This window comes from Siphateles boraxobius, unplaced genomic scaffold, assembly GCF_051911475.1.
Source record: "Siphateles boraxobius isolate OS27281-9 unplaced genomic scaffold, OSU_SipBor_1 66, whole genome shotgun sequence".
Lineage (NCBI taxonomy): Eukaryota > Metazoa > Chordata > Actinopteri > Cypriniformes > Leuciscidae > Siphateles > Siphateles boraxobius.
In genome coordinates, this window is record NW_027509193.1 from 6,588,900 (window position 1) to 6,605,288 (window position 16,389).

The 16,389-nt window shown below is 36.8% G+C and overlaps 2 protein-coding genes across 3 annotated transcripts; one reads left to right on the forward strand and one right to left on the reverse strand.

Moving 5' to 3' along the window:
- Positions 1 to 140: 140 nt before the first annotated feature.
- narfl (nuclear prelamin A recognition factor-like) lies at positions 141 to 7,261 on the reverse strand. The gene is made up of 11 exons (XM_077211848.1): positions 7,126 to 7,261; positions 5,876 to 5,971; positions 5,601 to 5,744; positions 5,388 to 5,520; positions 4,625 to 4,759; positions 4,407 to 4,525; positions 3,846 to 3,975; positions 3,688 to 3,760; positions 3,475 to 3,612; positions 2,072 to 2,229; positions 141 to 865 (listed from the first exon to the last, which is right to left on the reverse strand). Exons 1-11 carry the CDS (start codon positions 7,189 to 7,191, stop codon positions 624 to 626), a joined length of 1,434 nt encoding a protein of 477 aa, XP_077067963.1. The 5' UTR covers positions 7,192 to 7,261; the 3' UTR covers positions 141 to 623.
- Positions 7,262 to 7,903: 642 nt separating this feature from the next.
- On the forward strand, positions 7,904 to 15,774 carry LOC143721460 (hexosaminidase D). Of its 2 annotated transcripts, none has more exons than XM_077211854.1 (14): positions 7,904 to 8,252; positions 8,627 to 8,772; positions 8,884 to 9,166; positions 9,259 to 9,368; positions 9,660 to 9,747; positions 9,991 to 10,155; positions 10,825 to 11,008; positions 11,562 to 11,633; positions 11,895 to 12,099; positions 14,155 to 14,237; positions 14,394 to 14,469; positions 14,616 to 14,711; positions 14,812 to 14,901; positions 15,142 to 15,774. In XM_077211854.1, exons 2-14 carry the CDS (start codon positions 8,693 to 8,695, stop codon positions 15,338 to 15,340), a joined length of 1,731 nt encoding a protein of 576 aa, XP_077067969.1. In that variant the 5' UTR covers positions 7,904 to 8,252; positions 8,627 to 8,692; the 3' UTR covers positions 15,341 to 15,774. The 2 variants fall into 2 exon arrangements, with proteins under 2 accessions (XP_077067969.1, XP_077067970.1); XM_077211855.1 differs by having other exon boundaries at positions 7,953 to 8,252; positions 8,683 to 8,772.
- Positions 15,775 to 16,389: the final 615 nt, after the last annotated feature.

Sequence of the window (16,389 nt, forward strand, 5' to 3'; positions counted from 1 at the left end):
AATGTTACACAAATGAAACTAATGTACTGTGCAGGACCAATTTTAATACAAATGTTTTTTTGTTGTTGCTTTTTTGGAAAAAAAGGATAATTTAAAATGCCTGATTTAAAAAAAAAATTCACAAATGCACACAAAAAATGTATTGAGTAAAATATATTTATAGTTTATTTCCTCAATAAATATAATAACATTCATGGAATGATTATAAACATGTCAACGTTATCATTTTATTGTCATCATGAATCAAAATGTATTCTCAAAAAAAAGATAAAAAGTACTGTTTTCAGTGCATACTAACACAGTACAGTGATGAATTTACAGAAGCATTCAACACTTTCAAAAAACAAACTCATGAATAAATGAGAGAAAATAAAACAAGGCAACATTCATGGACAAGTGTAAAGTACATAAAGGCCGGTTTGATATGTAATCTGAACGCAACGTTCATCAGCAGATATCTAATTAGACGCATATTTGCAGGAAATATTACTTCGTCTGTCTATTCAACTGTAATGACATGTATAGCTGGTGTAGTGGCTAATGTAGGTTAAATATTACCTTAATGCAAACAGAAAGAAAACACGCTAACAATGTAGTTGGTTGATCAGTGTCTGGGCAGCTCCTCACCACTTTATACTGAGGCCACTGTTGTTTTTTTCTATGGCGTGGTACTGCGTGTGCAGTACCTGTCGGGCTTTCTCGTCTCCCACACTCTCCAGCCAGCGCCGATAGAGTTCAGCCACTCGCGAGTCCTCCTCCGGCACTGCGGTGCGTTCACTGTGGTAAACCTCCTCCACCTGCTGCAGCAACTCTTTGTTGGATTGATCTGGTGAAGGTTTGAGCTGACCGCCGCCGTTAAGACATCCTGTAGAGTTCAGTTAAATGCTTTTGTGAATCAGACCTTATTTTAAAACGTTACTAAACAACACTGACTAACAGTAAGGAGCCTATTTTAACGATCCAAGCGCATGGTCTAAAGCGCACGACGCAAGTGCATTTAGGCGTGTCCGATTTCTAGTAGTTTAACGACGGGGAAAACGGTCGGCACATTTGGGGCATGGTCTTAAAGGGTAACTAAACCCCTGGTCAGGGCCTGACTCCACCCACTGGCAATATTTGAAAAATGTTGGAAAAGTGGGATGGACGGCGTGCACCTGAGATGCATCTCTCTGTAGGCAAGGGTGTTGTGATTTGGTACCCTCTGACGTCACAACTTCCAATAGGAAAATTCAACTGCAGTAGCCACCGTTCAACCTGAAGAGGGCAGCACTCAGATGTTTTTACACCATATATTGTAGAATTAAAGGGGCAAAAGTTTTTTTATTGTTTAGTTACCCTTTAAGGGTTTGTCCCTATTCTCTTAATGAGTAATAGGTGTGTTTTGGGTATAATGTGCAAAAAAAATAAAAAATTCAGTCTCATCTCCCATTCCTTTTAAAAGCCAGTTGCGCTCGTGCCATGGCGGATTGCTATTTTACATGGCGGAATTTGCAAGCAGAAAGACAGAGAGGAAATCTGCTCGTGCGCGAGGTTAAAGCGTGTAAGCAGACCATCTACGGGACAAGCCGGATTCTACCATATCTTTATGTACGCAATAATAATCTTTTATATTGTAATCCTTTCATTTTTATATTTGGCATGATTGTGTGCTGTTGCGCGTCCCTGTGTGTAATAAGCAGAGTGTACGCACGTTGTGGACCCGCCTATAGGATCACATTACTAACGCGCTCTTTAACAAAATAAATATTGCACCATTGACTTTAGACCAGGTTTCAGTTGGTTTGGTCAATGGCGCAGTGCCGCAGTCTATTCCAGTTGCCTCAAAATAGCAACACACCAACAATGCGCCTGAACACACCTCGTTTTCAGACCTGCACGCCCATGAGCGCACAAAAGCATTTGCTATTTAAACATTGTGGAGCAGGACGTGAAGATAACTGCTTCAGGCTGAAACGAGCAAAAAACACTTGGGTCACTACTCCCGCCTGGTGTATGATAGGGCCCTAATAGGTCATGCAAGTTTAGAACAGATATTATTCAAGAGAACAGGACTTTTGGTGTAATTTCCTACCTGAAGGACATGCCATCACTTCTACAAAGTGGTACGGTGACTTCCCTCTTTTCAGCTTCTGCACCAGGTTCTGAATGTTCCTGAAGCCGTAGACGGCAGCAAAACGCAGCAGAACTTGACCATCCTTCTCCAGAGTGACTTCCTGGAAGTCCTTGTTTCTGTTTGAACAAAAAGAGTTGAGGAGCTGACATAAAATGTACCTTATGAAAAAGTACTGAGGCACTACCACGGTACACAACTTTTGGAATATTTATTTGAAGAACAAACACTTGTTAATAACAGTTTTTTTAAATAAATCCAATGTGACAAGCATATTATTCCTTAACAAAACAGTACTGTGGTAGTACCATGGTAAAGGTATCAGGGTATCTTGTTAATACTAAAGAGCTTTGATACATACCATGGAACTGAAGGATTATCATATTATTATCATATTCATATACCAAGGTATTTACACTGTGCTCCAGTGCACTTCAAATAATACCATGGTATTAAATGATAACTACAATTTCCAGTAATAAAATTGTTTTAAATAGTTATTTTTAAAAATCATTTTATACAGATATTAGATTAAATTGGTAAGTAGTAAATTAGAAATTACAGGGTGATTTCTTTCTAGTCATTTCTAGTCAAAAGAGAACTTTTAAAAGAACTGGGTGTAACTACTGGCTATAGAAAATTCCATGATATTACCATAATCTAAGACTATTATTATTATATATTATTATTATTATATTATACTTTTCCAGACCTGAAAATTAAAGGTAAATTTGTCTAACATTTATAAATTCCAAACTATCTCAACCTTAAAACGAATATTCATTATTTAGGTAGTTATTTATTAAAATATCAATAAAGTGTATACACTACCATTCAAAAGTTTGGGTTGGTAACATTTTTTAACGTTTTTTAAAAGAAGTCTCTTCTGCTGTATTTGTTCAAACAAATACAGTTAAAACAGTAATAATGTGAAATATTATTACAATTTGAAAGAACCGTTTTCTATTTTAATATATTTTAAAATGAAATGTATTCCTTTGATCAAATCTGAATCATCAGCATCATTACTCCAGTATTCAGTGTCACATGACCCTTCAGAATTCATTCTAATATGCTGACTTGATCAAGAAACATTTCTTAATGTTCAATGTTTAAAAAAAAATATCATTTTTTGCTGCTTAATACTTTTGTGGAAACTGATACATTTTTAAAGAGATTTTGAGTTTAAAAGGACAACATTTATTTTAATTTGAAATCTTTTGTAACACTTTTGATCAAATTTAATGCATCCTTGATTAATAAAAGTATTAATTTCTTTAACAAAAACAAAAAAAGACCAACCCCCAACCTTTTGAACGGTAGTGTACATATAACCCAGTTCTGGGATCTTTGTTCAGACGTACTTCACTGTCTTGTATGTGAGTTCATCTACTTCAACCCCAAACAGCTGTTTTGCGGCATGTTTGTAGATGTGATGAAGGTATCCTCCAGATCCGCTTCCTGCGTGACGCAGCAGCTCCTCCCCACAGACGTTACTGAACCTAAAAACACACGTTCATGTATGACACAATATCCATTATGTATTAATACTATTGGTTTGGCAAACATGAACTCACATTGTGTCTAAAGGGGCCGACTCCACATCTCTCAAGGACACGTTCTCCTCCTCAAACATCTTCAGAACTTCTCCTGTGAACCAAACGCATTCAAGATGAGTGACTGAGCTTTGTTGTTGTACACCTGTTCATCTTTTAATGTTGTTAGATTCACTCACCTGAAGTGATAACACAGTCCACCTCTCTGGTCTCGTACTCGCTAAGGTAAAAGTCTGGTCTGGAAGCCTCTAGTTTCTTATCATAGCAGGGCATCACAGTCACATGGTAGATGTTCTGTGGTGAAATACCCTGTCAAAGCAAATGATGGAGAATAAAATGCATTTTGACCTTGATTTGTCATGTAAACTAAAATAGACGAGACATATATGACTCACTGTTAACTTAACTGAGAAATATTTAAAGGCTGCCTGTCATTTTATTCACTATGTTTACTTATGTTAATACCCAATGTAAATAAAGGTATGCGTTCAATAGGTGTGTGCGTTCCATAGATTAGCCTTTTCTGTGGTACGGACTCTTGTGAAAGCTGCAAAACACAAGGCTTTCCATGTGCAGACCAAAGCAAAGTTTATATTCACTTTACATAAGATTTTTTTTTTTTTTACAATTTAGTTAAACTACAATGAAACAATAAAGGTTTAAAATGGGGAACTTTGTATTTGGCACAAAGCATTGTGGGCAGTTCCTCCCTCTCTGAACAGAAATTCATGGTTTAGTACCTCCTGAGATGCAAAATAGCCCTTGACTAGAGAACCCATGATCTGCTGGGGCGAGCGCGTTGTGCTGATGTACGGGAGGATGAATTCACCATGAGTCTTCTCAGCATAGCAAATCCACCCTGGATGAAATACAGAGAATAAATCCATTTTGGACCCATAATAAAGCACGCTACCATGAATATTTCAGAAAATACAAATACAGATTGAGAAAAGACTACCTGGACAGGCAGACGCCAGCATCGGTAGGGCCTTCTTGTCCACTTCCTTCCGATTGAATCGCTCCAGAAACTCCTTCTGGCTTTCTAACAGGCTGAAAGAGCGACTGAAGCCGGTCTCAAACACATGATGGACACCTGAAAGAGCAGTATGGCACTCTTCCATGATCTCAATACACAGAGGAGCATATGGAAACCCATTTAGCAATTTGTCACAATTCTTTTTCACAATTTGGAATTTTCTTCTCACAATAGCTCACAATTGTAAGCTATAAACTCCTAATTCTGAGTTTACATCACACAATTTTTGACTTTATTCCTTGTAATTCTTAGATTACATTTCGCAATTCTGAAAAATGTTCTGGTAAATCTGAGACAACATATCATAATTCTGACATTTTTCTTATAATTCCGAGTTTACATCTCGTAATTTTGACATTTTCCCTCGTAATTCTGGGTTTACATCTCATAATTCCTGCTTTTTCCCTCCCAATTCTGAGATTACATCTCACAATTCGGCCCTTTTCCTTAGAAATTCTAAACTTGCAATTCTTTTTTTTCCTGCCACGGACTAAAAAATTAAAAAGTTCTTTGCGAATTTTGTCTCGCCATCCTGAGTTTATACAATTCTCCGGAAAAAAAAATAATTGTAAGAAAAAAGTCGCCATTACCTTTTTTAAATGTATTTTTAATTTCGTGGCGGAAATAAGCCGTTCCATAGGAGGATGTCTTTGACTGATCAGATGAATTGCAGCTTCCAACTCACCCAAATTTTTCAGGAATCTGGTGAGTCTGTGGGCCACCTCGCTGCTTTTGAGACCATAGTGTGCAGCTAGAGAGGCTCTTGACTGAGGCGATACAGACACCACCACCACCTTCTGCTCGCTACTGCTAACCTGCTGCTCAGACACACAAACATGTTTTTAGGTGAACTATTCATTTGGAGCAAAAAGTTAAATGAGTGTAAAGTACTGCACACTTTATTATGACGTAGCACACGGTACAGTTCCTCATGACTCTGTTGGGTGATAAGGACACTTTCCGCAGACGTGATGCAGCCACTGCAAGCGAGACAGTCGTTCAGCGTAATCTTGGCTTTCTCCAACTTTTCCTTTTGACCATCCTGGGAAATAAGAAAATTCAACATATCTAAGGTGACAAATCAAAAACATACGTTGCTTTTTGCTATCAAATGAAACAAGACACAACACCATAAAACTGGCCCAAAATAAAATGCACATAATTTGTACTGACCTGATGGACCTGAAAATAACTGCCATCATCTTCTATCTGGATTTTAGCCACAGATCTGCCCTGTTTCTTTTCCACCTTTACAGGCTTTACACATTCCTGATCAATTGGGCAAATTAACAGCAGTGAAATTATATTCTGGTATATATTACAGTTTAAATGTTTGGGGTCAATAAGAGTTTTAAGGAATTAATTTACTTTTTATCAGCAAGGGTGCATAAAATTGACCAAACGTGTCAGTAAAGATATTTTTAAAATGTTACAAAAGATTTCCGTTTCAGATAAATGCTTTTCTTTTCAACTTTCTATTCATCAAAGAATTCTGGAGAAAAAAAAAGTATCATGGTTTACACATAAATTATTAAGCAACCACAACTGTTTTCAACAACGATAATGACAACATGGGAGAAAAAATTACATTTTAAAATATATTCAAATGAAAAACAGTTATTTTAATTTTTAATAATATATTTTACAATATAATTGTTTTTACTGTATTTTTGATCAACTTAATGCAGCCTTGGTGAGCAAAAGAGACTCCTTTCAAAAACATTTAAAAACTCTTCCTGACCCCAAACATTTGGACACTTAGGTCATAGTTATGAATGTACGACTGCTATTGCTTTAGATGACAAATATATGATAAGTCAAAATATCAAACCAATTGTTTTCAGCAATAATCTTTAATTAAATGATGTTAGCAGTAAATTTCAGTGCATGACAAACTGTCAAAATACAGTTTGAATATAATATAATATCCAACAAACTTGTGTTTGTCATCTGTTTTGTTATGTTTGCACTGTTTTTCTTGCAAATTTTGTAATATTAATACACATTTTATCCAATACAGTGACATTTAAGTGTGCCTGAAGTGTAAAAAACTTTTTAGGACCACTGTACATTAATTTTATATACAGTAGTTGGCAGATCATTTTTTAGATGATTTCAGACAGTCACTTTCTGTATTTGACAGCAAATAATGTGGGCCCATCCTTAGGAGCTCGAACTAAGCAAATGATCTTGATAAATAGCATTTACCGTATTTACAAAACTAAAAACAAGACCGGTCAGAAACACGTGTCACTTTTAGAAACGGTATCGTTATCTGTATTCAATGTTACATCCATTTGTCTTTCGATCAGCTGACCGTTTTTTTTTTTGTCCAACATATTCAGCTGATTAAATGTAAATGCGTTAAATTAACAGAAATGTGGCTGCTTTTTAAATGTTATGGACAGAAACAACAATTCAACCTGAGACGGGGTGATAAAATCATCCAAATCCGTGAGCTGAAGCACTCCGCTGAAATGCGACGCCATTGTTTTTTACTGCTACTCGTATGCCTCTGCTGTGGTTGGTCGGGCTCTGTGAATGACGTCTAAACTCTCCAATCGTAGACCGCCTAATAGAGGCTCTGCCCAATTAGAGAAAACAGTAAGAGTATAAGGGCGGGACATAAAAGAAACCAGCTGATATGAGTACAGGTCAACTGTATCGTCACATGTGACACTAGTGTTCATTCAGTGTCGAAGTATAAGGCAAACATCTTACAGTGTTTCTAAAAGCATTGAGATTCCACTATTTAACTTAAATCGTTATACTGATTATGCAATTTATTAGCATGTATTAGCTACATTAAAACAATACAAAATACAAATTTCACTAGTGCTCTCAAATTCGGACTTCCTATATAAAATATAACTGGCAAAATATATTTATATATATATATATATATATATATATATATATATATATATATATATATATATATATATATATATATATATATATATATATATATATGTAGATATTTTGTTTGTTTTAAAAAGAATATTTAGATAATGCTTTAGCTGGAGTATATCATGTTGTTGCCTAACATAGCAGTGTTCCGATATTACGTTCATGTAATGTCAACTGTCAAATTTTGTTTTTGTTTTTTAACAACAGTAAGTCATGTATCTTGTGCTTGTAACATACTGCATAATTTATGTTGTACTGTAGAAACTGGTATTATGTGCGCATGTATAAGACATATTACGGTCGCCTATCATCAGAATAACACACGTCGTAAAGTGTCGATGTGACGCGCGCACTTACTTTCACTTTCACGCAGTTTGCGTTCAGGTGTTCGCGTTTGGTCAAGTGCATAGACAAGGTTGCTAACCCACCATCATGAATTGCCAATGCAAATAAGCTGCCGTGAGAACGACACGTGGTTAAACAGGATGAACCAGGGACCTATGGGTTGAACTTGTCAAGGTTTTTCAATCGCACAAATGGACTTGCAGAACAAGAAACTACTTACGGAAGTAAATGTATGTCTGCTTTTCTGCATCATAAAGGATTTGTTTTCCCTAAAGAATTGATGATCTTTAACAAAGTAAGTAGACGTTTCGATATTTATTGAGTCATAGCAAGATGCATCCATTTATAAAGCCTCTATGTAAGGAAAAAATGTCTCCTTTAAGTCAGAATTGTGAGAAAATAAATAAAATGCATGCTGTATTTTTTTATCTACTTTGATTGTTGATGCATTTTCTTTATTTAAACCAGACCATTTGCATTTGTAAAGTGGTATCAAAGTGTTTTATTAAAGTGATTATGATTATTACTATAAATACATATATTTAATAATAAATTACTTATTTAGAATAGGAGTTTTTTTTTCTATTGATATTATAAACACTAACAGGTAAATCATTTTAGCTTGCCATTATGTGTTGTGATTTCCAATGCAATTTTTGTATTTTAAAGGTCACCTGAGTTTAAAGCCTGCCTTAAATTTAATGGTTTATCCCATCAACCTGCAGAGACACTAACATGAACAATCAAAAGCTATTGAGGTTAATCATCGGTGGGTTGGTGATTGTTGCCATGGGGAAATTTATCTTTAGCCCAAGGTGAGGCTTTAGGTTCTCAAAGGTCTCCATGTACACACGTGCATCTTTCAAACCAGCCTTCATTGTCCCAAACAAACTCATAATTGCAGTTTATTTTCCCTCTATTTATAGCTCAAGCAAAGGCACAAGTGGAAAGACACATCAAGTCATACAAGGTAATAAGTTCTGGGCTGACCAGCGTGTCCCGCAGCTGAATTTGGATGAAAATCAGCAAGATCCTGTCAAAAAAGAACATACAGACGGCCCAGTGGTTCAGCCAGAGGAAAAAAACACGATCCAATTAAACCAAGAGGAGTTTGAGCCAGACGTTTCTGACAATACACAGACAGATCCACTAAAGCTTGTACACTTAGATCTGAAAGGTGCAGCACCCAAAGTTACATACCTCAAAGAGGTGGGAATCAGTGAATGCAAACTGGTTTGAGTTTCAAACGTGCATGTATGAATAGTGTCCTTTTTCAAGTTTCCCTTTGTGTCCTTTAACAGATATTCCCTCTACTGTCATCTCTGGGTGCTAATGGGATATTGCTTGAATATGAGGATATGTTTCCCTATGAGGGGGAGCTCGCAATTCTCAAATCCAGCTTTGCGTACAGGTGGGAGACTGATTCTTTGCTTCTGATGAGCGTTTAAATTCCATTGTTTACTCACTCTCATGTCATTCCAAAGCTGTATGCTGTTATTTTTTGTGGAATGCAAAAGTTTGTATCCTGAAGAATTGTTACTGTATGCAACACTTTTCCATACAAATTTTGGGTGAACTGTTGTTATAATATAGTCAGTGATCATATTCTCATGATTTGTGCCTCTTTCTCTTGATTGCTTTATCTTAATATCTATTAACACATATTTTCCCCACTTGTTTGTCTTCATTGTTTACGGTAAAGCCCGGAAGATATAGAGGAAATTAAGTCACTTGCCAAACAGCACAAGCTTGAACTAATTCCTCTTGTGCAGGTGTTCGGACACATGGAGGCAAGTAGAGAGGAAGCTAATTATCATAAAACTATATGTATCTCAAACATGTGCTCACTACATATACTTCAGTAAAGCGCTAAAGGCCGCTTTAAAAAAATTTACATACGCATCAAGGTCAACCATTCACGGTGGTTGTGTTTGGAGACAAAACTCATTCAAATGCTGTAGATGCATTGTGACTTTGTTAGCATGCCTAACACTCCTGCTTACACTTAACCAGTCTTTCTGTTCACATTTCAGTTTGTGTTAAAACACAAGAAGTATTTCCGATTGAGAGAAGTGGAAACGTTTCCCAATAGCCTAAACCCTCTGGCCCCAGAAAGCATGGAACTTGTTCAGGACATGTTAACTCAAGTTATGAAGAAGCACCGGGAAGCACGGTGGTTCCACATTGGAGCTGATGAGGTCGGTGGATCTTTATTCTTTACGGATAAGTTAAAAATGGTAGTTTCATGAAAGAAAGAAAATAACAGAAAGGCGTGATGAGATTGTTTTCATTTTTGAGTGAATGATTTATATCCACTGTCAGTGTTCGGGAAGTTACTTTTAAAAGTAATGCATTATCTTGTTACTCCCTAAAACTTTGTTACTTTTTATTGAAAGTAATGCATTACGTTTGCGTTACTTTTTCTCATCTTGGCTGGCCTTGCTAGTTTTTCAATAACAAAAATGTTTTTTCTTGCCAAATGTAAAGACCCTTTCACACCAAAAGTTAAACGAATAAGGCTCATCTGTACGAATAAGCCACATCTGTCCAGTAGACGGTGCAGCTCAAACAAACCTTTTAGCTGTTCTGCCATTCTGGACTGCGTTTCTCGTACAGCGACGAAACTCGCTGCTTAGCATAACTACCATAGTATTTTTCGTAAATTGGTTAATAAAGTGAGAATAAATGCATAAAGTATATTTGTGTAATTGAGCCTATTTGAAAAAGTATCTCAGATATTTTCTTGTAAATTTAAAAGTAATGAATTGCTTTACTATTTACATGAAAAAAGTAATCTGATTACATTACTCATGTTACTTGTAGTGCGTAACCCCCAGCGCTGTCCACTTTTGATATAATACGTTTAGGTGCGTGGCCTGGGCGAAAGCGAAGATTCAAAGCGCTGGTTGGAGGCCAACAATGGAGACAATGGAAGGCTGTTCCTCAACCATGTGACCGCAGTGGGGAAATTTATGACCAAACTGAAGCGAGGAATCAAGCTGATCTTGTGGGATGACATGTTTAGGAAGCTTAGCTCCACATCTATCAAAGGTTTAATGCAAGCCTTTAAATTCATTTTTTCTTTAAATTGCAGGTGTCAATTTTGATAAATTCAATGGATCCAAATTATCATTGAGAGCTCAAAAGCCACAGCTTCAATAGCATTAGTTTTATTTCAAACCAGACTCTATGGGAATTACCAGAATATCCAAACCCACATTGCACACACTGTGGGCTGTTGTTACTGTTAAAGAAGACATCAGTTTCACATTGTTAATTTACTGTAATGTGTTTGCATATTATGTACTGTACTGTCTTCTGTACTGTATATGTATCTGCATATAAAAAAAAAATATATATATATATTTTTTTTATTATAGAATAACAGTGACACCTATTGGTGTGGATGAAGCATCATGTAAAATTTTTGTCACCTTATGAAATTATTTATTCCGTAACTGAAAGTATGAAAAAGGGGCATAAAGTGGTGGGACAATTACTTTTTCAATTGTAAAGTTACTTTGTGCACCTCTAAGATTTCAAAAATACAACATTGGCAATAGCACAGAAAAGCAAGTGTAATATTTTTGTTTCTGATTTTTAGAATCGGGTTTGCAAGATCTTGCATCGCCAATGATATGGAAGTACACCCAAAACTTGAACGTGAAGGAGATCAGTGAGGCCGTCTTCTGTTTCTTATAAATGACAAAGTCAACATGAAAATGTTGCCCCAATTTATTTGCTTAAAACATATTCCTTATTGTGAATGATTAATCTATGCATATTATTCAGAAGAAGAAAAAATTCTCTTTGTTGTCTTTTATAAAAACGTTAAAAATTCACCTATGAAACAATTCACCTTTCCACCCCAAACTTTTAAAATTTGTCGATTTTTTCTCAAACATTTTCTCAAACAATATTTACTTATTGTTTGTAGGAGACTATATCTCTAAGTATGAGGAGGCTGGATTTCGTGGCGTGTGGTTTGCTAGTGCTTTTAAAGGAGCCTCTGGAATTGACCAGACATGGACTCCAATCAATCACCATTTAAAAAACCACCTGGAGTGGCAGAAAGTCATTACATCCATGCCGCAGTACAAGTCTGTGAGATTCCAAGGCATTGCGCTGACTGGCTGGCAGAGGTAAGCTTGCAGTTTTACTCGATTGTTTCTTCAAATATTTTGTGCCATTAAACGTGCAATAACGCAAACTGTAAAAGGCAGAAAAGTTTTAGGAACTCCCAAACCTTAAGCATTACAGTGTTTGCGATCTAGTAAATCAGTGGCGTACCCCCTGAGACAATTAACATTATTCTGCGTAACCCCTCTCTTCCACTTTTCCAATAAGGGACCATATTTGCCCCGTTAAATTGATGTTACAGTGCATTTTTTACCTTTATAAAATAAATGTTTTAAACAAAAAAACAAATTTCAATAGAGAAATATGCAATGATGGTAAAAACGAAGTGATACCAAGCGAAGCCAGTAGGTGACCCCAAGTTACTCTTAATGAGTGAGTCATCGAGTCATTCATTCACTAACTAAGCAAGTGGCTATATTTATGAATGGGTCATTGAATCATTGTCTCCCACGATTCATTCAAAATGAATTTTCGTGAAAAATTTGTTCACGAAGCACCGATGTGTTTTGAAAACGACTCTGGTTACCTAATGTAACCTGGGTTCCTTGAGAGGAGGAAACGAGACATTGCGTCAGAGCTTGCGCTATGGGGTTGCCCCCTCCGAATCTACTGAAGCCTTATTAAATCTCGTGGGCGAGAATTCACCCGCCAATGCCATTCACGCGAGTGAAATAGAGGCACACTATAAGACGGTGCTGGACGCCATTGCCACTTATTACATCATGAATGTGTACAAGAGCAATGCACATATATTTAACCTGCAAGGGCCATCATTTGTGCAGAGCCAGAGAAGCTGCAGCGTTTGCGCCTGTGACAACAGACAGTGAACCAGCTACAGTATACCACCTAGTTAAACACCTCTTTTCAGGGGCTTTAACAACTGTTAAGAACAATTTGTGACACATGACCAATTTGAACACCATCCAAAAATGCCGTTCGTCAAGTTATGAAGCAGGTAGATATAATCTTCTTGCAAAGGCAAACTTGCAGTGCAAGTGAGGAAACATTCAAATCACAGAACTGACCAGACCATGAGTTGGTCATGCAGAGGGGCGAGGAGCGATCAGCCTTTTTGTGCTATTTGGCATTTTCCAGGACATTCTACCGGGCGAATATGAAAATGATTAGCGACATGCCGATTGAGGATCTGTTTCAATGTGCTCATTTGACCGCATGCTTTGACAGAGTTATTTGGTCCAAGAAGGGATGGGAACCGCCATTTGTCAGGGCCCGGACAGTAGCCTGCCACACTTCTGTATAACATGACAGAAGCTCACGAATTTTGTGTCTAAAGCAATGCAATTTGCCACCCGAACACTACACACCCATAAGGAAAACAGCTGTACAGCCGGTGTTTATCACAGAAGGCAACGAATAAGCGAGTGGCCGGTGTATTTTGTGCCTTAAACAGGACAGACCGCCGCTCTGAGATGCCTCTATTTTATTACCATTTTGTTTGTATAAATACTGTTGTATTACCATATACTGTTGTATAAAATCAATGTCACATTTGCAATCGTGTGGATATTTGGAAAAACATGCATTCTTGCTCATATAATATATTATCAACTTTAAAAACAATAAGAACTCACACAGGGTATGTTTTTGTACCGAAGAGTGTTTGAGTCTTAGATAGATCTGTGTGCACAGTCTGTGTCTATATTTGTTCTTCAGGTTAGTAAGTCCTAAATCCTCACTTTTACAAAGGTACATTGTCAAGAACGGCAGTTATGTAAATTTGCTAAAAGCAGAAGACTGCACGCAAACTATCATATGCATGTTGCTTGTGTTGATGCAGTCAGTTTTGGTAATTTGATTGTATCTCATGTTTTTGACCTTTTACGGCATTTTGCCTGTCAGAAATGCATGCTCGGTTTTAATTTTAAGGTGGTGTAGAATTAAATGAAAAACAAAACACAGCATTTTGTTTACGTACCCCCTCTGTTAACAAGAACTGTCCCAGTTCAGGAACCACTGTAGTAAATGAATAAGCATTGTGTATCAACAACAGTAGACTATTACTCTGGTTAATGAAAAACTGAAAATGTGTTTTTAAGGTATGAACATCACACTGTGCTGTGTGAGCTTCTCCCGGTGGCCATCCCTTCTCTTGCTGTCTGTCTTCAGACACTAAAATATGGTGAGTATTTATGAAATCCATGTATATGGATATATGATGTATATATGGATTATGCTGACCAACAAATTTTATTTCAGGAATGGTTAAGTATGGGAATAAAATCATATGTTATGTATTGCAAAGGTATCACGCTGTCGTGTGTTTTGTGTGCGTTAGGTTCATTTGATTCCAAGGCACAGAGAGAAGTACAACGCATTCTTGGCTGTGAAATTCAGCTGAGCAAAAATGAGTGGTATGAAAATGTTTACACACACACACACACACACACACACACACACACACACACACACACACACACACACACACACACACACACACACACACACACACACACACACACACACATTTGTAACGGATCTTTTCTTGAATGTTCTGCAGTAAGGGTGTATCCTTTCCTGGCTCAGATGTTTATGAAATGGTGAAGAAGATCAACGACAACCTTGAGAGTTCAGTCAAAAAGATCATGCAAAACTAGTGAGTGATCTGAAAAATATGAGCTCAAATGACATTCACTAAGCCAGTATTAATTCTCTTTCACTTGGTTGTTTTGTCGGTCTTGTGTTGTGTTGTGAAGCCATTTCAGGGGATCATTTAGTTCTTATCATCGCAAACACAACTTTGCAAACCCTCGGAATCTTGGATTTTTCAAAGATGAACTGAAAAAGTAAGGTTTTTTTTTGCTCTGCATATCTTTTAACAGTTATTAGCAAGTATATTTTTCTTTTTATATTTTTCATAAAACATGTTGGTTATTATTTAGATACAGGTTTCCCACAGTCACAGTGAGACAACTGTTGTTTTGAGATGGTTCTTTACACTGAAGTTCTCAGAAACGGTTCACAGATGATGGTCATCAATTAATTATTTACAGTAACCTAAATATTTTGCTTTTCTTCCTTGTCAGATTGATGGATGAATGGGATTCCTTTTTAAAAACTTTCCAGCAAATTATGGATGCTATCTTCTACCCAGACACATTAGAAGAGTGGTTGGAAGAGAATGTCAACGAACACATAGAAAGACTTAATGAAATGGTGGTTGACGTAGAGCGAATCATTAAACTCAATGGCCAGCCAAAGGTTGATGCCTTGTTAACTAGGTGAAACGGACAAGCGGACTAACAGGGAGTATATTCTAAAATGTGACTTTCAAACCTGTTGTGCTCTCAGTAACAGGTGTTTTTTCCACCTTAGGGATCCTGCTTATTTCCTGAAGGTTTCGCTGGTAGTGGTAATGTAAGTAGTACTCTAAAAAATGCACTTCTTGAAGAAGTGGACACTACATTAATGCGTTTTTTTGTGGTTTTGCATGTGTACTTAAGAGTTCATGTAAATCATTTGCCTTTCCAGTTAAATTGGTACGCCTCTTTTTTTATCTGTATTAAATGCCTAAGGGTCAATTTGTATTGTATCTTGTACATTTGTGTAGTTTGGGGAGTCCAAATATTGTGCAATTGTGTTAAAATGCCAAATGTGCAATCTTTTAGAAATGTTATAGCCTCAATAAAGATTCTAGGTGTCTTGAGTGTTTCACCATATTACAGCAGCATTCGAAGTAATTCTTAACATTCGTATAGTTCTACAGAGTTCCTGGGGAAGAAGGAGCCCGGAACCGGCGAACATTCAACACACAATTTAATAATAAAATAAACAAATACAAAACGAAAGTAAAAGACAGCAGCCCCTCACGGACGACTGCTGTCACATATAGCCTAATAAAACAAACACAAGTCCAGGCCTGTCCTCTCTCATCCTTCACCGTCGTCGCTCCTCCGTGAGAGACACGAGACCGGTGCGTCCCGCAGGTGGCGCTCATCAGCAATCACGCCACCCTCGGCCTCGTCCTGCTCGCCACAGTTCCATTTAGGTGTAAAGAAGCATTTAACCTGAAAACCTGCTGGTCCTGGAGCTTATTTTGCATTATAATACTTATATTGCATTATAATACTAAAAACATGATTTGCATCAACATGATTTGCTTGAAATTGTTTCATTTCTGGGTTTTAAAGGGGTTTACAATGTAGAATAAAAAATGTACTTATTGTACTTATATTGTTTTCATTGCTTATTAATGCAAAATCTCAACAACATTTAAGATTGAATAGTTTCTATGCTTCCAGTATTTAGACTCTATAGGCTACATTCCACAGAGT